This window comes from Mesoplodon mirus (assembly GCF_964341445.2).
Source record: "Mesoplodon mirus genome assembly, chromosome: 7".
Classification (NCBI taxonomy): domain Eukaryota; kingdom Metazoa; phylum Chordata; class Mammalia; order Artiodactyla; family Ziphiidae; genus Mesoplodon; species Mesoplodon mirus.
In genome coordinates this window covers 55,128,599-55,149,267 of record NC_138983.1, presented here as the reverse complement: position 1 = coordinate 55,149,267, position 20,669 = coordinate 55,128,599, and the positions used below count along the sequence as shown (strand labels likewise).

At 44.3% G+C, this 20,669-nt stretch overlaps 1 protein-coding gene across 1 annotated transcript; it reads left to right on the top strand.

The window, feature by feature from the left end:
• The first annotated feature begins 13,381 nt into the window (after window positions 1-13,381).
• On the top strand, window positions 13,382-18,208 carry RPS3 (ribosomal protein S3). The gene is made up of 7 exons (XM_082626548.1): window positions 13,382-13,469; window positions 14,649-14,779; window positions 15,054-15,147; window positions 15,598-15,692; window positions 16,867-17,054; window positions 17,476-17,672; window positions 18,136-18,208. The coding sequence occupies exons 1-6, from the start codon at window positions 13,440-13,442 to the stop codon at window positions 17,667-17,669; spliced, it is 732 nt and encodes a 243-aa protein (XP_082482674.1). The 5' UTR covers window positions 13,382-13,439; the 3' UTR covers window positions 17,670-17,672; window positions 18,136-18,208.
• Window positions 18,209-20,669: the final 2,461 nt, after the last annotated feature.

The following is a 20,669-nucleotide window of genomic DNA, read 5'->3' as shown; positions in this document are numbered from 1 at the left end:
GCTTCCATGACCTGGCTATTATAAATAGTGCTGCAATGAACATTGGGGTGCATGTGTCTTTTTGAATTATGGTTTTCTCTGGTTATATGCCCAGTAGTGGGATTGCTAGGTCATATGGTAATCCTATTTTTAGTTTTTTAAGGAGGCTCCATACTGTTCTCCATAGTGGCTGTATCAATTTACATTCCCACCAACAGTGTAGGAGGGTTCTCTTTTCTCCACACCCTCTCCAGAATTTATTGTTTGTAGGTTTTTTGATGATGGCCATTCTGACCGGTGTGAGGTCATACCTCATTGTAGTTTTGATTTACATTCACTAATAATTAGTGACATTGAGCATCTTTTCATGTGCTTCTTGGCCATCTGTATATCTTCTTTGGAGAAATGTCTTATTTAGGTCTCCTGCCCATTTTTTGATTGGGTTGTTTGTTTTTTTGACATTGAGCTGCATGAGCTGTTTGTATATTTTGGAGATTAATCCTTTGTCTGTTGATTCATTTGCAAATATTAGTAGACATATTTTTAAAAGCCTTCCTGGGTAAAGCAGGGGAAGCAGAGGAGAGAACAAACAGCATTAGTACGGCATTGCTGTATCTGCTGAGGAAAGGCTTTCACTTTCTGGAGGGAGTGTGGGCTGGCGAGGACATTGTACTGTGTCCAAGCCTCTCCAAGAATCCACAGCCCTGAGGTCGGGAAGGAGGCCGACTCTAGAACGGCTGTCAGGAGTGTATCTTCAGGCTTCCAGGAATGGGTTCATTCACCAGATAATAATTTTTCACTGTGTCCCTATTCATTATGTCCTCTAGGACACACTTATACTAAAAAATTATTTGTTGTTTATCTGAAATGCAGATTCAAATTTAACTGGCTGTCCTCTATTCTTCTCAGTTGAACCTGGCAACCCTACCCCCAAGGAACAGTTGGTAATGTCAGGAGACATTGTGGGTTGTCACAACTGCAGGGAGAAGGGTGCTACCAGCAGTTAGTGGGCAGTGGCCTGGCGTGCTGCTCAGTATCCCACAGTGCACAGGACAGACCCTCACCACCCAGAATTATCCACACCAAAATGTCAGAAGTGCCAAGGCTGAGAAGCTGGCCCTCTGGGACCCAGAGCAGACAGAGCTCTCCACCCCCTGCCCACATGCTTTCCTTCCCTCAGGCCATTAAGAGATGTGGAGAGAGACTCATGGACCTGCCACAGATGTTAACCAATGTCAAGTTATAAAGTTACAGGAAAAACAGAATACAAAATTGTGTACCTTCTCAACATAGCTCAAGGGTAAACTATGAGGAAAAAAATACAATGGAGGAAAAATGGCTAAAATGTCAAAGTGGTTACCTTGGGCAACCAAGATGTTTCTTCCTCTCTGTTTCATTTTTCTTTTCCCCCACGTTTCCTGAGAATATGTTTGTAACATATTTTTCACCTTTTATTTCTGGCCGTGCTGCACAGCTGGTGGGATTCCCCAACCAGGGATTGAACCTGCGCCCTTGGCAGTGAAAGCGTGGAGTCCTAACCACTGGACCTCTGGGGAATTCCCAAAATATATATATATATATATATTTTTTTTTTTAACTGAAGACTTTCATGTATTAGCTTGTTTGCTTTACCTCACATTCATGTAAGGACAGTTTTTCTTCCACTTTTACAGGTGAGGAAACTGAGATCTAATAAATTACACGTTTTGCCCAATACCACAAATCTGGTGAGACATGAGAGAATTAATTCAAGTTTTCTAATTTCTAGTTCAAAACATTATTTGCTATACCAAATGGTTTATCATTTAAACAAACAAATGTGCTTTTTAAAATTGAAGTATAGGTAACTTACAGTGTTGTATTAGTTTCTAGTGTACAGCAAAGTGTTTCAGTTTTATCTATCTATATTCTTTTTCATATTCTTTTCCATTCTAGTTTATTACAAGACATTGAATATAGTTCCTATGCTGTGCAGTAGGACCTTATTATCTATTTTAGGTAATAGATATAGTATTTATATTTATATATAGTAGCTTATTTATTTATTTTTTAAACATCTTTATTGGAGTATAATTGCTTTACAATGGTGTGTTAGTTTCTGCTGTATAACAAAGTGAATCAGTTATACATATACATATATCTCCAAATCTCTTCCTTCTTGCATCTCCCTCCCTCCCACCCTCCCTATCCCACCCCTCTAGGTGGTCACAAAGCACCGAGTTGATCACCCTGTGCTATGTGGCTGCTTCCCACTAGTTATCTGTTTTATATTTGGTAGTGTATATATGTCCATGACACTCTCTCACTTCGTCCCAGCTTACCCTTCCTCCTCCCCGTGTCCTCAAGTACATTCTCTATGTCTGCGTCTTTATTCCTGTCCTGCCTTTAGGTTCTTCAGAACCATTTTTTTTTAGATTCCATATATATGTGTTAGCATACGGTATTTGTCTTTCTCTTTCTGACTTACTTCACCCTGTATGACAGACTCTAGGTCCATCCACCTCATTACAAATAGCTCAATTTCGTTTCTTTTTATGGCTGAGTAATATTCCATTGTATATATGTGCCACATCTTCTTTATCCATTCATCCGATGATGGACACTTAGGTTGTTTCCATCTCCTGACTATTGTAAATAGAGCTGCAATGAATATTTTGGTACATGACTCTTTTTTAATTATGGTTTTCTCAGGGTATATGCCCAATAGTGGGACTGCTGGGTTGTATTGTAGTTCTATTTTTAGTTTTTTAAGGAAGCTCCATACTGTTCTCCATAGTGGCTGTATCAATTTATATTCCCACCAACAGTGCAAGAGGGTTCCCTTTTCTCCACACCCTCTCCAGCATTTACTGTTTGTAGATTTTTTGATGATGGCCATTCTGACTGGTGTGAGGTGTTACCTCATGGTAGTTTTGATTTGCATTTCTCTAATGATTAGTGATGTTGAGCATCCTCTCATGTGTTTGTTGGCAACCTGTATATCTTCTTTGGAGAAATATCTATTTAGGTCTTCTGCCCATTTTTAGATTGGGTTGCCAAAATATTTTTAACTTTTTAAAAATAAATTTATTTTATTTTTTAAATTTTTGGCTGCATTGGATCTCTGTTGCTGCATGCAGGCTTCCTCTAGTTGCGTTGAGTGGGGGCTACTCTACATTGTGGTGTGCAGGCTTCTCATTGCAGTGGCTTCTCTTGTTGTGGAGCATGGGCTCTAGATGCACAGGCTCAGTAGTTGTGGCTCATGGGCTCTAGAGCGCAGGCTCAGTAGTTGTGTTGCACAGGCTTAGTTGCTCCACAGCATGTGGGATCTTCCCTGACCAAGGATCGAACCCATGTCCCCTGCTTTGGCAGGCAGATTCTTAACCATTGTGCCACCAGAGAAGCCCCAGGTGTTCACTTTTATTTTTAGTTAAAATTTTAATTGATATACACACATATCATACAACATTCAAAAAGGGTAGTCAGTGAAAAGTCAGCTTCCTACCCACGTCTGAAGCCCAGCTCTGCAGCCCCCTTGTTTCTGGCACTTCCTTCCAGAGATATTCAATCCATATATAAGTACGTACACATATAGCCTTTCTTTTTAGTTTGTATACAAATTGTAACATTTTCCATGCTCTTCTGCCCTTTGCTCTTTTTTTTTGGAGAGCGGTTCCTCCCACTGTACATGGAGCCATGTCATTCTTATTCATGATTTCATCATATCTCATCTGATGTATATATTACAATTTGTTTAAACAGTTTCCTAATGTTTGACAGTTTGGTGGCTCTCAACCTTTTCTTACAATGACTTTCTTGTGCATATATAATTTCTCACATATGGGAATATACTTATATATAATTCCCTAGAAATGCAATTGCTGGGTCAAAGGGCAAGTGTATTTAATGAGTTTCAGGTTGTAACCAAATTGCCTTCCATATCAATTTACTGATTATTCCATTTTATGGTTGTAAAGAAGCTAACTTATATTTTAATTCAGAGAAAAATATAGCACAGTCATTATCTTTGATGATAAGAAGCCAGGATTTATAAAACATCCACTATGTGTCAGGAACTTTACACATAGGGCCAAAAGCACTCATGACACCTTTGAGGCACAGCAAATTAAGCTTTTTGTTTAAGGCACCCACAAAATAGGTTCCAGAGCCAGAAATCAAACCTATCCAGCTCCCTACCCTGAGCCTGGGCCTGGGCCTTGTCACCAGGCAGGAGGCTGACACGCTGGTATGAGGAACTAGATTCCAGCATAACTCATGGCAGTGTCACATGACAGGTGACTGGCGGTCTGACCCAAGCACTTCTGGGAACACAGGACCAGGAGCACACAGGCCCAGGGCTGGGGCTGGGCTAGGGGAAAGAGCTTCACACAAGGCCTAAGGGTTGAAGGAATAAATTTTGCGGTGAAAAGTAGAAAAGGGTGGCCCATGCTGACTCTGGAGCCAGACTGTCTGGATTTGAATCTAACTTCTGCCACCCCCTACTTGTGTGATCTGTCTCCTCATCTGTAAAATATAGACTCTAATTCATAAAGTTGTTGTGGAAATTCAATGCATTAGAGCACGTTAAAAAAAAAAACAAAAAAAACCCACCTGGCACTTTGCAAGTATTCAATAAGCATTAGCTATTTATTAGCAAATAACTAAATTATTTTTAAAGGTATTTTAATTGGTAAACTTTTTCTTTATGTTGTTTAAAAATTGTAGCTGGCAGACTGATAATGATGGGATCCAGTTGGCTGGTGACAGGAGGACTGTCATAATAGCCCAATCCAGGCACCACAGACAAATGTTTAATCAGAGCAACTCCAGGTCCAACACAGCAGCTGGCAGTTCTCAACAGTTTATGTATTTTGCCAAATAATAATTGTTTAAAAGGGTTAACATGCAGTTATGCAAAAGTTGATTTTTAAGAGTTAATATTTATTTAGCTCTTCCTATGTGCCAAGCACTAAGTATCTCATTTAATCCTCACAACATGCCTATTGGATAAGGACTATTATTACCCCTATTTTACAGATAAGGAAACTGAGGCACAGAGACAGCTTTAAGCCATTTGCCCAAGGCCACTACAGCTGGGATCCACACACACCAGGCTTGGTGATAGCAGAGCCTGCCCTCACCTCTCTGAGGGTCTGCCTCTCTCAGTGGGAAACTGAATGTACAATCCAATCGTTGCTGTTATCATTTTCCCAATCATTGAAGGTAAGCGATCTAAACTCTCAAACCTCTTCAAGACTGACCATCTCTGGTCGCAGACCAGAGGAGAGCAGAAGGGACACCAGGAGCCATGAAAATTTCCTAATCTGGGGCCTGACACGCTGAGCTGCATTTCAGTAAGCAGCTCTATGTAGCAAGGAGGGGCCTGAGAGATGAGCAGAGAGGTAGCAGCGACCCGGCAGAAACCTGTACAGGAGGTGTTTTGGGGGGAGGGGTTGGGGGTGTAGGTCAAGGCTGTAGGCTAGGCCAGAAGGTGTCCTTGCCCTGACCTTTTCCCTAGGATGCTACTGGAATCCTCATAAGGCCTTTGTCCTGCAGGAGGTACTTACCTGGAAGAAATTAAATATCTATAGTCATGAGTGGCTACTGAACCCTTGAAACATGGCTAGTCCAAACTGAGAAATGCTGTAGTGAATAGAAAATACACACCGGTTTTCAAAGACTTAATACCAAAAATTTTTAAAGTAAGCTATCTCAATAATTTTTAATATTAATTTATATATTAATGTATTATTATATTAAATTAATTATATTAATTAATTTTATATTAATGTTGAAATGATAACATTTTGGATATATGTGGGTAAATTTTAAAATGTTAAAATTAATGTCACCTGTTCCTTTTTTTTTCTTGTATAAAGTGGCTACTAGAAAATTTGAAATTACGTAAGTGGCTCATGTTGTTATTTCTGTCGGACACCGCTGGTCCATAACCTTCCTCCAGGCATCTGCCTCCCTTGCCCTTCAGGAGAAGCTGTGGGACAGGCGGTCAGTTCCCCCACCGCCGCCCCCCTCTCCCCACGCCCCAGGCCCGCCAGGCTTTTTCATTTGGCTTCTCTCGACATCAGGGACGCGGTTGGCTTTCCCGTGTCCGGTGCGGGCTCGCTGTGCTCTGCCGCCCTCTAGCGGTCCCTCTTCCAAGCTGTCCTGCTCTTCAGCAGCCATCCCATCTTCGCGATGGGACTGGACTGGACTAGGTATCCTGAAACACTTTGTGGTCCCAAAACATTTATGTCACTCATCTAGTGTCCTGTTTTGACTCTAGTTAATTCAAAGTCTCTTTAAGGAAAGAATTTATGAATCATTCTGGTCCCTGGTTACTTTCTTCTCAATAGGTCTCATTACAATTAAAATAAAGACATCTTCAACTTCTCTTAACTTCTCCAACTGCGGCTTCTTATTGGTGGAAAATTATCAGTAACGTCTGGAAAATGAGGTTGCCTAATCCTTTAAATTCCTGGATATTCATAAGTAATTTTATTTAGGGGGATAGATTTTTGGTCTTAGAAGACACTTTCCTTTTGTTGGTAAAATGGGTTATAGTGTGATAAATAGGTTAAACTGCATGGTGAGGATTATCGGGCAATAATGTTTATAAAGTACTTAGAGCAGTGCCTGGTACATTATAAGCTCTGATATATGTAATTATTAGTGTGTGAAATTCCCTGTTGTTTACATAAGCAGCAATCTTTTAAGAGTGTTGTGGTTAGAAGCACTTGTGCCCCTGCATGCTAGGACCCTGGTTCAGACTCTTCTTGAACAAACAAAGGGTAATGGAAAGGAACTAAATTTCAATGGGTCACCAAGCTAGAAGAACACCCACCTGGTTTGGGATCTTCCTGGAAAATCACTCAGCTGAGCCAAACCCGAGTTAACTCAGAGTGAATGGGGGAGAGATCATGGATCCACTTCACAGGGAACTCTGGATTTTCCAGGGTACATGAAGATATTCCCAGGGCTGTGCAGAATGGAAATATAAGTTCAAGGAGAAAATGAAACCATATATAACGTGCAACTGTTCAAGAAAAACTTGTCGTCTACCTTTAAAGTGGACAATTGTGGGTTCAAATCACTGTGGCATTTATATTCCTATGGATACATTTAAAAGAATGACTAACTGCTTTATCTCAAAGAGTTGACATTACGATAATACTGGAAATAATAGTTTTTCAAGTTTGTTTAAACTAAGGGTGAAAAGTTCTACCTATGTTAAAGTTCTACGTAACTTAGAATGTACAAAAGAAAACCGTATCCTTCAAATTCTTGTAGAGAGACTGTGAGCACAAAAATTTGAAGATCAGGGCTCTGGGCTGTATACTCAGGAGTGGAATAGCTGGGGTTTGGGGATGCATCACCAATATTCCTCAGGATACCAAACTTTCCAAGGCAGCTGTGCTAATCTACATTCCCCCCAGCAGTGGAGGCGAGTTCCACTGCTCCCAATCCTCCCCAGTGCTTGTTGACTGTGTGGAGGCCTGCAACATTCACAGGGTAAACATGGCCATGACTCTCTGGGGAAGCACAAGGCTAAGCAGAGGTTACTTGGAGCCTGAACCCCTTCTGAATCTTCTGAGCCTGTGGAATCAGGGTCTGGAGAACAAGATTAGATGATTCTAATGGCTTCTCTACAAAAACCCAAAGCACTCACTGTTAAGAAAGAGGCAGCCAGCCCCCGTCATACCCCTGTGTTGGCCGCATGCCAGCCCTTGGCTCTTGTCCTCTCCCTTTGTCTCCGAGCTAACCAGCCGCCCCTTCACACGACCTGGCTCTGGGTAGGAAGCTAGGCAGTTGGTAGCCCTGCCTTGTTACCATCTTGTTCCTGTTCTCCCGTCACCTGAATGGAGTCATGGTAAATTCAGCCCTAATGTGTGGACTCCACTAGTCAAATTCTGCTAAGCCAGCCTCCTGACTCTTGTTTCTGCGGAGAACTCTCACTTCCCCAGCTATGTTTTGTCCCACATTCTCAGGTCTTTGCATGGGGTTAGCCAAAGATGCCCACTTGGCCAGTGGACCAGCTGAAGGGGTGGGGAGCGTCTGCGGGGAGAGCAGCAGCCCCACCCCTTTCTGGGAAAGAGGTTGAACAAGGCACTGTAGTTACCAGTTGTGAGCGCCAGAGGGCGACATATTCAGAGCTTTGGGAGAACCGGTTTAGGAAAGAGGGAATTTCATGTTCTAAAATCCAACTGGACAAACTTACTCTTTCTGGGTACTGCAGCTGTGTTCCCCGTCCTTGAGCTGGGCTTGGTAACATCCACTCAGGAAAGGTCCAGCTGGTCTTTTTTACCTGCCTGCCTACCCCCTGCCCTCTCCCTCCTAGCCCTTACTGGCCCTGGGCAGGTCCCTGTTACAGCTGTCGTCAGGCCGCAGCTCCCCAGACCAGAGGCTGATCTCACACCCCTGGAAGAAGCCTGATGAGTTGGGGCCTCCTTGGCCTTTTTCTCTCCCTTGGCCATGTCTTTCTGCTTCTGCAACCTGACCTCTGACCCAATTTTCCCCACATCTTTCTTTAAAGAAAGATTTCTCTGCCCTACATAGCAAATAGCGCCTGGTATGTGTGAAAGGTACTGGTGTGTTACAGCCTTCTGCAGAGAGCAGAGGTGTGGGCCCATGTGTTAGTGTTGGCAAGGTGACACCCTAACCAAAAACATTGAAGATTAGCATAAACCTAAATGCCAAGTTGTTTATTTGCCTTAAAAGCAGTGATAATCTGTCCCACTTAAAGAACACTTTCCACATGCTATGCACTATGATGAATGCTTTAAAGACACCATTTAGGGACTTCCCTGGTGGCGCAGTGGTTCAGAATCCGCCTGCCAATGCAGGGGACACGGGTTTGAGCCCTGGTACGGGAAGATCCCACATGCCTCAGAGCAACTAAGCCCGTGCACCACAACTATTGTGCTTGCACTCTAGAGCCCACGAGCCACAACTATTGAGCCCGTGTGCCACAACTACTGCAGCTCACGTGCCTAGGGCCTGTGCTCCACAACAAAGAGAAGCCACCACAATGAGAAGCCCGTGCACCGCAACGAAGAGTAGCCCCCGCTCACCGCAGCTAGAGAAAGCCCGCGCACAGCAATGAAGACCCAATGCAGCCAATAAATAAATAAATTAATTAAAGTTCTTTAAAAATTTATTCTATAGTATTGTTCTCTTGATATCCAGAGACTCAATTCAAGGCCCAGAGTGAGTCACTGATGAATTTTAATCAAATCATTGAGAATGTGATGGCATCATCGTATCTCGCTTGGAGGCGTTATTATCTAAAGGAAGTGATGACCAAAGGTAGTCGATATTATCCTAAGACAATAATCTCTTAAGAGGTGCTCTAGTGCAGGGGTCCCCAACCCCTGGACCGGTATCAGTGTGCAGCCTGTTGAACCGGGCTGCACAGCAGGAGCTGGGCAGCGGACGAGCGAAGCTTCATCTGTCGCTCCCCAGCACTCACATTACTGCCTGAAACATTCCCCCCCACATCCTGTCCATGGAAAAATTGTCTTCCATAAAACTGGTCCCTGGTGCCAAAAAGGTTGGGGACCACTTCGTCTAGTGGAGACTGATGTACCTACCCTCTCTCTGTCAACCCAGTTTTCCCTCTAGGACTGGCACAGATCCCTGGTTCTTCGGTTGAACACTGGAAAAAGTTGTTGGCTTCTTCAGAGGTCTTGTAGGAAAAAAACATAAATCGTTGAACACTCAGCCCAGCTAGATGCTCACCCCATGAGAGGTCCTCGGGAAGCAAGACCTACAGAGCCTGGTTAAGCAGAAGGGCTCCTCTGTCCTCCCACCTCACTGAGCAGGGAGGCAGGCACACCCACCTTCTCTCACTCAATTTATTTATTTATTTATTTTTAAATTTATTTATTTTTGGCTGCACTGGGTCTTCATTACTGCAAGTGCAGGCTGTCTCTAGTTGTGGCGAGCAGGGGCTACTCTTCATTGTGGTGTGCGGGCTTCTCATTGCAGTGGCTTCTCTTTGCTGCAGAGCATGGGCTCTAGGCATGCAGGCTTCAGTAGTTGTGGCATGTGGGCTCAGTAGTTGTGGCTGGCGGGCTCTAGAGTGCAGGCTCAGTAGTTGTGGCCCACGGGCTTAGTCGCTCTGCGGCATGTGGGATCCTCCCGGACCAGGGCTCGAACCTATGTCCCCTGCATTGGCAGGCGGATTCTTAACCACTGCGCCACCAGGGAAGTCCCTTCACTCATTCTATTTAAATTCTCTCTTCTTTTTTGCCAAGCTCCTCTAGTTGGATCCGCATGTGTTAAATGCTTTCTATGAGATTCCACTGTGCTGGTCTTCAAGTGACTAAACAGTACTCCAAAACCATGGGCTATATTCATTCAACCAGGCACGTCTCACCTTTGATTTTTAGGAATTTCAGGACAGGACCTGTGTGGCACTCACAGACATGTCGCCCCCTCTTCATAGTTCCAGGTACGCTCCTGCGGTATGAAGGGCCAAACTGAGGAAACCTTGTTTCCATTTTGGATATCCAGGAAGAGATTAAGTCACTCTCGCAGTCCCAACTTTTTTTTTGGCCACATTGCTAAGCTTGCGGGATCTTAGTTCCCCCACCAGGGATTGAACCTGCGCCCCCTGCAGTGGAAGCGAGGAGTCTTAACGATTGGACCGCCAGGGAAATCCCAAAGTCAGATATCTTCCTCCCCACCCCCCCCGCCACGCCGAACAGCTGACCAGGGATTGAACCCTGGGCCCTTGACAGAAAGCACAGAGTCCTAACCACTGGACCACCAGGGAATTCCCTCACGGTCCCAACTTTTAACTAGAATTCAGTGTAGGGACTTCCCTGGTTGTCCAGTGGCTAAGACTCTGAGTTCCCAATGCAGGGGGCCTGGGTTCGATCCCTGGCCAGGGAACTAGATCCCACATGCTGCAACTAAGAGTTCACATGCCACAACTAAAGACACTGCATGCTGCAACAAAGATCCTGCACATGGCAACGAAGATCTGGTGTGCTGCAACGAAGACCCAGTGCAGCCAAATAAATAAATAAATAAATATTCTTTTTAAAAAAAGAATTCAGGACTTCCCTAGTGGCACAGTGGTTAAGAATCCGCCTGCCAATGCAGGGGACATGGGTTCAAGCCCTGGTCTGGGAAGATCCCACATGCCGCGGAGCAACTAAGCCCGTGCGCCACAACTACTGAGCCCGTGTGCCACAACTACTGAGCCCACGTGCCTAGAGCCTGTGCTTTGCAATAAGAGAAGCCACCGCAATGAGAAGCCCACACACCGCAACGAAGAGTAGCCCCCGCTCACCGCAACCAGAGAAAGCCCTCGTGCAGCAACAAAGACCCAACGCGGCCAAAAAAAAAAATTAAAAATTAAAAAAAAAAGAATTCAGTGTATTGTGGCTACTATTATTTTTACAGCGTTATTTTGAGTAATATAATGTCTTCTTAATAATAGTTAGATAAAGTGAAAGGCATTATGATAAAGGTAAAGGTTTCCTTCATGGGCTTTCTCCTGGGACCAGAGGACAATACCCAGGCAGGCATATTCTTGTGTCATTGGGGAAGGGCAGCAGATGAGCTACTGTGGAGACTCCAGAGGTGACGTTTACCTCAAAGAACTTGCCATGGTCTGATCCTTAGCTTTGAGTCTCTGCAACTTGGTTTTGTGGGCAACCCAGGTAAGATATGGCACTTGTACATATGAACCACACAACCAAAAACTGATATAGAATTCATGCACTGATTTGCTTCATAATCAAACTTTGATTGACACTGGGCCTGAGCCAGGCCATATCCTAGACTCTGGATGTAATGAACAAAACAGGCTTGGTCTCGGCTCTTATGGAGCTTACAGTCTAGTGGGAGAAATGTATTGACAGGCCATTCCAACCCAGTGAGATGAGTGTTATAGTTATGGGAGCAACTAGGAGAGGCCCAATCCTAGAGGAAGTGACAGAGGGAGATGACACATGGAGAAAAAAGCCTGTTCCTGATTTCCTTACCTCAGTGAGCGTTGTCACTAAGCATCCATCCCTGGTGTCATTCTCAATTTCCCCCTCAACCTCAATCCATCACCAAGGTACATCAAGTCCACAGAATGCCTTTTTGGTTCATCCAATTCTTTCCATCTTCCCTGGTCCCTCTGTATAGCTCCCCCCAGAACTCTGTTAATTCCATGATTATAGGACAGAGCTCAGCATCAGGGTTGTTTCAGTGCTGGGGAAAAGCGCAAATGGCCTCTAGGACCAGACAATAAGTGAATGAATCTGCCAGAGACCTTGGCACATTGAAAAACCCTTTTCCATATAACAGGGAAGGAGAGTGCTGCTATGAGGAAATGTGGGCCCAGTATTTTGCTAGACTTTTCTATATTTTTAAGAAAACCTAGAATAGTTTTATAGAGAAATCTGATTTTTAAATGGAGGCAAACTATTCAGGTTTAAAATAAAACTGTTCATCACAAGGAAAATTTTTTTCTTTCTTTTTTTTTTGTATCTATATGAGATGATGGATGTTAGCTGAACCTTTTGTGGTAATCATTTCTTGATTAGCACAAGCCATTTCATGATGTATGTAAATCAAGCCATTATGTTGTATGCCTTAAACTTATACATTGATGTATGTCAATTATTTCTCAATAAAGCTGGAAAAAAAACTTTTGGTGAAGTGTTAAGGAGTGAAGTGTGCTGATGTCTGCAAGTAGCTTTGAAATGCATCAAAAGATGCATCGTTGTGTGGATAGAGGGATGGATAAATATATGATAAAGCAAATATAGCAAAAATGTTAATTGCAGCACCTAGGTGATGAATATATGGGTGTGCACTGTACAATCCTTCCAACTTTTCTGTACACTTGAAATTTTTCGTAATAAAATGTGAGGGGAAATTTTTTTAATTGAAAAAGAATTGTGAGCCACTATTGTGACTTCTGTTACAAGTTGTAACAGACTTTATGAAAGTGAGGTAGAGGTAAATGGGTTAATAATATAAAGGTCATTAAACAGTCCTTAGGGGGGAAAACAGTCCTTAGAGTATTTAATACATATTAGATACTATTATTATTATCATTTGGAACAGAGGAAATGGACACAGATTGGAAGAGATAGGCGCCTCAATGAATTTCATTGAGGGCTTTCAGCCAATTTTCATTACAGCGTAAAGTGTAGGGACCAGGGTTCCATTCATTTGTTGTGTGAGCTTATACCTGTAATTTCCATCTCTGCGCCGGACGTTGCTCGTTTTTAAACTGATGAGAATTGGACTCTAAGCTCCCTTGTAGTTTTTAAGTTCCGATTGATCTGATCCTGTTTCTGCCTATAGGTGTCTCCATTACTCTTCTCTTTCCTTTTACCTCCTTTCTAAAGTAAAAACTACATTTCCCATGAGCGCCTACAGGGGTCGACGTCGCGCAGTTCTTTGTCGTCGTACAGCGCCCTTTATCCGCACTTCCTCCCACTAGCCCCTTCTTTTCGGCGGCGCGTGGAGGCAAGATGGCGGTGCAGATATCCAAGAAGAGGAAGGTGAGACACACCGGGGCCCGGTTGCAGGGAACTTTGGAGTCGCGCGGGTCAGGAGCTTCTCTGGGTGCTGTCGCGAGCCCCGAGGCTCCCTGCCATGCCTCGGGCAGTGGCTGGGCAGCGTGGCATTCCCGTGGGCCGCGGATGGGTGTTGATAGAGCGCAGGCCCGAGCCGGGCGAGGGCAGTATGGTGGGGATGGGAGAGAGAGATTTCTGCTGGTTCCGGGCGGAGAGCAGAGATGAGCACCGGGGACCCCTCCTGCCCCGGAGAAGGCGCTTATGAGCATTTCTTGGTCAATCAGTAAAATTAGTGAACGTGTGGTGTTCTGAGGGCATGAGCCATTCTCCTCATCTTAACTGTGGCTTTGGGAAAGGGCGGTAGCAGTGTATTCTTCTTGTCTTCTTACTAGTCCTGTCGGGGTGCAGCCTTCTGACCCCAAAGACCTCAGTCGGGAAGGTTACTGACAATTTCTTGTTCCAGCTGGGACCAAGGAAAAGTTCTGGGGAAATCGCTTCCTTGAGTTTAATTTTTTGCTTTTCCATGGGAGAGAAGTGTGTAAAGTGCATTTGCTTTTAGACAATTTGCCATTTTGTGTACACATAACATCGATGTTAAGGTGAAATCCACACGCTTTTGTGAGTTAGGATTTGCCGACTTTGTGAAACACCTGGGAATAATTAAGGCAATAATTAAGGTGACTGGGATTCTCATGGGCCCAGTTGTGTCTACAGGTGAGACTGCTTAACTAAAGTCAGTATCTGCCCTTTTTGCTGGTTGCAAACAGTGTTCCTGCTGTGCTGGATTAGTTCTAAATGTGCCATTTAAGAGCAGTTTTTTGTTTAGCATGTGTACATATAAATGACAGTTTTAAAACCCTTCAGTGAAGAGAAGATGACGAGTCTGACTGGAGGTGTTCTCTTTGTCCATGTGGCCTCTACTCTGTGCTGCGTTCTGTGGCACAGTTTTAAGGGCCCTGGGTCAAAGTAACTTCCAAAAGATGACCTAGAGGCATTTGTCTGAGAAGGGTTGCCATGTTTCCTCTGGAACAAAGGTAAAATAATCGATGATGGGTCATTTGTTGGAGGTGTTGAGTTTTGATGAGGGTTGCATTGGCTGAAAGGCTGGGCTAGAAAAAGTGAGCCTGCACCCACATCCTAATTTTGAATTTACTTTTTGGTTAGTTTGTTGCTGACGGCATATTCAAAGCTGAACTGAATGAGTTTCTCACTCGGGAGCTGGCTGAAGATGGGTACTCTGGAGTTGAGGTCCGAGTTACACCAACCAGGACAGAAATCATTATCTTGGCCACCAGGTAAAAATTCGTTTTTCTGGCCATCACCTATAATTGTCGTCTGTACTAAGGTGGTCTATTCTGTAAACTTAGGGGGACAACCAATGAATTTAGTCTCAGTGAATATTTTTTTAAGCTGCATTTAGAAAAAAAATTAACTCTAGTTCTTGTCATCCAAAATTTATACTCAGCTTGTGTCAGATGAATGAGATTTTACTACCACACATGCGCAAGATTTAAAATCACATCTGGAATTTTATGAGAGCTATGAATTGTCATTCTTTTTTCTCCCCAGGACACAGAATGTTCTTGGTGAGAAGGGCCGGCGGATCCGGGAATTGACTGCTGTGGTTCAGAAGAGATTTGGCTTCCCTGAGGGCAGTGTAGAGGTGAGTGGTCCTGGTTTATGCCAGAGGTTACTGTGGGCCTGGAAATGGCTCTTTAGGATGGTACTTCTGAAAACCCATATTATCACCCTGAAAAGTTATTTGTGATCAGTGAGTAATACAAATGGATTGGTATTTTGTTGAAGTTCTTCTAATAAGCAGTTAGCAGGATTTTACATTCACCGTGGGTATAGTAATGATACGTATGAAGGATTGGTTGCCCCATTGGTCTCCTTGGTGTGGCCATAGAAAGAGCTGGGAGTGGGAGGGCAGTGAGGAATAGTTCAGCCTATGTCACTGAGTGTGTGTTAGGTGTGGGCATAAGAAGTGCTTTAGTACTTGGGTAGTACAATGATACATAAAATGGTGTATGCTTATGGATGTACTGGGTTTTATTTGAAAACAGTGGCAAAGGTAACAAGTTTAAGGATGTGCCTTGTTTCCTTCTTAAAGCTTTATGCTGAAAAGGTGGCCACGAGAGGTCTGTGTGCCATAGCCCAGGCAGAGTCTCTGCGTTACAAACTCCTAGGAGGCCTTGCTGTGCGGAGGTAAGTGTCCTGAGATTTTTAATGGTAGTGTCCTTTTGTGGGTCAGAATATCAGCATCTTGTTCATTTAGTAAATGAACTCTTTTTATGTGACAGGCTCGGCTAGTCTCTGAGGGTTTTAACAATAAGACATTGCTAATCCATGTTGTCACTGAACTGGCAGCCTAATAAGAAAGACTTGTAAAGAATCAAGTTTTTAAAGAGTGGTGGGTGCTCTGGTGGAGAACTATTCTGGGTGTGCTTTGGGAGTAAAACAAAAATAGAACGGGGTGGTTCAGGGGAGTGGTTAGGGTTCCTTTTGAAGTCATTCAGATCCATTATGTGTTGTTAATTCTCTGGGGACTGTAAAGAGCTAAGACTCATCCCTGATGAGAAGCTTAAAATCTAGTCAGATTTCTGTGTGTGTATATTGTAACATGAGGAGTGAAGGACATGAGGTGGTTAGATTGGCCCTAGCGCTGGGCCTACTGGTGAGATTGCAGCTGGCAGTTCTTTGAGTAGTTCCACTCTTTGTGGAGTAAATGGAAATCCCTTGCCTGGGTATCTGGAATTCGTTAATACTTAACGAAGAGCCCTGGGAGGTTTTTCAGTGGAGGAGGGACGCTAGAGCTGTGCTGTAGACAGGTTGACATGGTGGCAGTGCTGTAGGCAAGGATGTGCAGAAGACTGCCCGCCTGGTTTGAACGCCAGCTCTGCCGCCTAGAACAGTGATTCTCAAAAGTTTGGTCCGTGGGCCAGCATCACTGCCATCACCCGAGGACTGGTTAGAAATAAAAATTCTCAGTCTCCAACCCGGGCTCACTGAATTGGGAAATGGGGGGTGCAGCCCAGCAGTCTGTCTTCATAATCCCTCCAGCTGAATTTTGCACACGCCAAAGTTTAAGAGTGGTTCATTTTAACCTTGAGGCGATCCTAGTGTGCAGCCAAGGTTGGAAAGCACTTGGTTAGAAGGAACTTGGTGTGTTTCCCTAAGGAATTCCCTAAGATTAGGTGTGATGGCAGTGGAAGAAAGTTTCTAGCTCTTGGGTCAGACTCTGGTCAAACTTACTCTCCGTTAAAGGAACATTGAAAGTAGTCAGTGCAGGCTAATGAGTGTTTTTTCTTTAGCAGGGTGGGGTTGAGCAATCCTGTCTGGTGATAACACAAATGGCCATTTGTCTCTTGCGCTCCCAAAGGGCCTGCTATGGTGTGCTGCGGTTCATCATGGAGAGTGGGGCCAAAGGCTGCGAGGTCGTGGTGTCGGGGAAGCTCCGAGGACAGAGGGCTAAATCCATGAAGTTTGTGGATGGCCTGATGATCCACAGTGGGGACCCTGTTAACTACTATGTTGATACTGCCGTGCGCCACGTGCTGCTCAGACAGGGTGAGCAGCCAGGGGTGCTTGGGGCAAGGGGCTTTTTTAACGGGTAGGCATGGTTTTATATACACACCTCAGTGTTTGGGGGATTTGTCTGGGAGTCGTGGAGCATTTTTTTGTTTAGCTTCGTTGGAGAGAGTTGGTTTGTCCTCGTCTCGGCCACTGGTGTACCCTTCAGTGATGACACGATGACGAGTCAGAAAGGGCACATCCTGCTCTTGGTCCTTGTCAGTGCCACGTTCTGTGGTGCTGTGCGTGGGTTCCTTTTGCAAAAGTGTCCTCTTCATTGATTGATTAGAGGCATTTGTCTGAGAAGGGACCAGACCCAGGGCTGTTGGAGTAACCTCCTTTTGTCCTTCTGCCCCATCCCGTTGTGTAGTGGGGGCCGATGGAACCATAGCTCGGTCTTGACTATGGCATCTTCTAGGTGTGCTGGGCATCAAGGTAAAGATCATGCTGCCTTGGGACCCAACTGGTAAGATTGGCCCTAAGAAGCCCCTGCCTGATCACGTGAGCATTGTGGAACCCAAAGATGAAATACTGCCCACCACCCCCATCTCCGAACAGAAGGGTGGGAAGCCAGAGCCGCCTGCCATGCCTCAGCCGGTACCCACAGCATAATAGGTATGTCTGTAAGGCCCTCTTGGGGCAGAATAGGACCCTATTCCATTGTCCTTGTTAACACTTGTGTCCCACGCTGTGAGAGCACCTAGTGAATAAAAATTGGATTACACTTGCTTTACGTGAGAGAACACAGGTTGGAGCCAGGGACTCATTTAACATGGTATGCTGTTGGGAGGAGTGTGTGCCTTTGGTCTCTTTAAGACATTCCTACGTTTACCACTGTTTTAAATATGAGTTTTTCTTTATTCTCCTCCCTTAACTTAAAATCTTCAAGGCACTCTTGCTAGTAATTAGCTGTTCTGAAGCAACCCCCTTAAACCAGTAACAACAAGCCTCTCCTGTGCCCAGCGCCTGTTGCGTTGTTTGTTTCTAGACATTCTTTGTGTATTAATTTTCATGCAAACCCGATATTCAGGTGTATTTTCTGTTCTTATTGTACTTCATTTGTTTTATTTGGTTTCAGGGTCTCCTTGGCCGCTGGATCTGGAGTCTGGATGTTGCTCTATAAAGACCTTTAATAAAATCTTTTAAAAAGACCTGTGGCCTGACTAGACTCTACATCCAGTATTCAGACTGATGGTCATGTCACTCCATGAGAGCGTTGCTTGATAGATTCTTAGGGCTGTCTGGTTCACAGTGTTTGTGTGCTTTCCCTAAAAATCCTGTTGGTTTCAATTGTACTTGTGAGGAGAGGTCCAGAACAGGAGGACCCAAGCAGAAGTAACCAAGGAAATATCTTGTGGGGGAGTAAATCTGGTGACGGTGACAGTGATGGCTGATTGTTAACAGGGCAGCACCTTGATTGACTCAACCTGGAGTTCAGGGTTAGAGGTTTAGAAGGACGTATTTAGGAACATTTTTTCTATTACACATAGAAAATATAATGACCATTACATTTTGGGTTATGCTGTGCTCTAGGTGGCGTTCATTTCTAGGTATATACATTCTCATTTAATCCTCAACATCTCTAAAAGGGAATTTGATTGCGCTGCTGATGAAGAAAGAGCCTGATGCTCAGAAGTAAGTTTGCCTAAGCGTTATAGAGCTGCGATTAGAATCCACATTTCTATGTCCTGTTCTCTTAACCATTACACTCTAGAAAAGTATAAAGAACATTTAAATTATCTACAGTTTTATCTGTGATATTTTGAAGGTGTTTGCTGATTCAGTGTTAATGGAGTTGAGACCGTGTCCCAGTAGTAGAAATACTTCTTTACAATTCTCCAACCACTGAAACAGCTAATGTGTTAATGACCATTTACTGTGTTCCAGGGAGTGGGTTCATGTAAATGTTTTATCTTGTGGCTAGGAACTAGAGCCTGAATACAAAAACATTTTTCATTTCCCTGTGCTTCCCCTTACCCTGGGGTGGCACATTTCCAGGAATGAGCCCTTTCTCAAGTAAAAGAAAGTTTTATGGAGAGGGCTGAGAGAGGTGGTTACTGAAAAATGTTAGCGTGTGAACTGAGCTAAGCTGATTTATTCCTGTATTTATTTCTGGGCTTATAATGTGGTTCATTTAATGAGACTGTTGGTAGTGAAACCATTTCAGCTAATTTGAGCCTGTGGAGTAGTGGTGCTGGAAACAGGTTAAGACAGTCCTGGTCACCGAGGATCTTAGTGTCTGGTACTGGCATTGCCAGTCAGTTCTTTGCATGTTTGATCAGGTGGTCTTTTACATTTATTTTCCTAGTGAGTTTTCTGCAAACTTAGGACTGGAGGTCAAGCCTGTGATTCAGCAGTGCTGTTAATATCCCACCAGGTGGTGCTGTAACAGGAAAGGTGCACCAAAGTAGCAGCTTGAGGAGGGAGAAGTAAACTCATCGAAGTATAACACAATGTGCAGAAAAGTATGCAGATTATTAGTGTGCAAGTTTGCACCTTGAATTATCAGTGTGAACACCTCTGTCTACCCATTACTCAGGTGGAGGAGGGGTTAAATTAAGTGTTTACTTAAGAAAATCACGTGTAAGATGTGATGTAGCGCTGAGATGAGCATTCCATAATCACAGCTCATGAAGAAGTGCAAACTACCTTAGAGGATGTCATCACTACCACCCCAAGATTCCCAGTGAATGATTTTTTCAGCCGTCCTTTGCTTCACTTACTTTCGAGGTTCAGGTTTCCAGGTGTGCATCTGATGTCTAACCTTGTGGCCAGACTCATGCAGGGGCCCCTCCCCTCAGTAGGCAAGGTGTTGATGCTGGTCAGCCAAGACCATGTTGTGAAATGGCCTTGGGACCACCTGGTGGGAATAATGGCTGTTGGCAACATGGAAGCAAGTGCTGAAGCCTTCCATGGACTCTTCACCAAAAGGTTATTGTCAGGCTCTGAAGAGTTATTAGGTTCTGGTCATTAGGACTCCTGGCAGCTGGTGATGGGGGCCTCAAACAAAAGCTGGGTGCTCATTGAACCACTTGCCCATCAGGCTAGGAAAGAACACCTGCTGGCATGGGAGAGTGTGGGAATAGGCCTAAAGGGCAAACAAAGGTTGGAGACCAACAGACAGCACTGTAGAACCAGGAAAGGCACAGGAACTGGTGGGGTCCAGATGATGGTGAATTTTAGGGAGGTGGGTTCCACCCCCAGACAATCTGGTTTTGCAAACCACTGTTGAAAAGGCTGCTGTAACCCACAGTAGAGTGTAGGCTTGGGGCTGGCACACCCTCCCATCTCCCCACCCCAGGTCAGCTAATCTCCACTCCTAGTTGGGAAATGAGGCAAAGGCTGTGAGGGTGTCAGCAGAGTGAGAGTGGAGGATACCTTTCTCTTGCAGAGCACTTTACAAAGGAGACTCAAGGGGTTGTGGGGAGAAACTGGGCTTTGCAATCAGAGATCTGGGTTTAAATGCTGGCACCAGCACTGATTCACTGAGAGGATGACTCTGGACTTTTCTGATCCTCAGTTATCTCACAGGGCGGTTACGGGAGTTAAAGGAGATCTAAATATCAGTATGTTTCCCTACTATTTGTCGTTTATATCATCTGGAGACAAGTT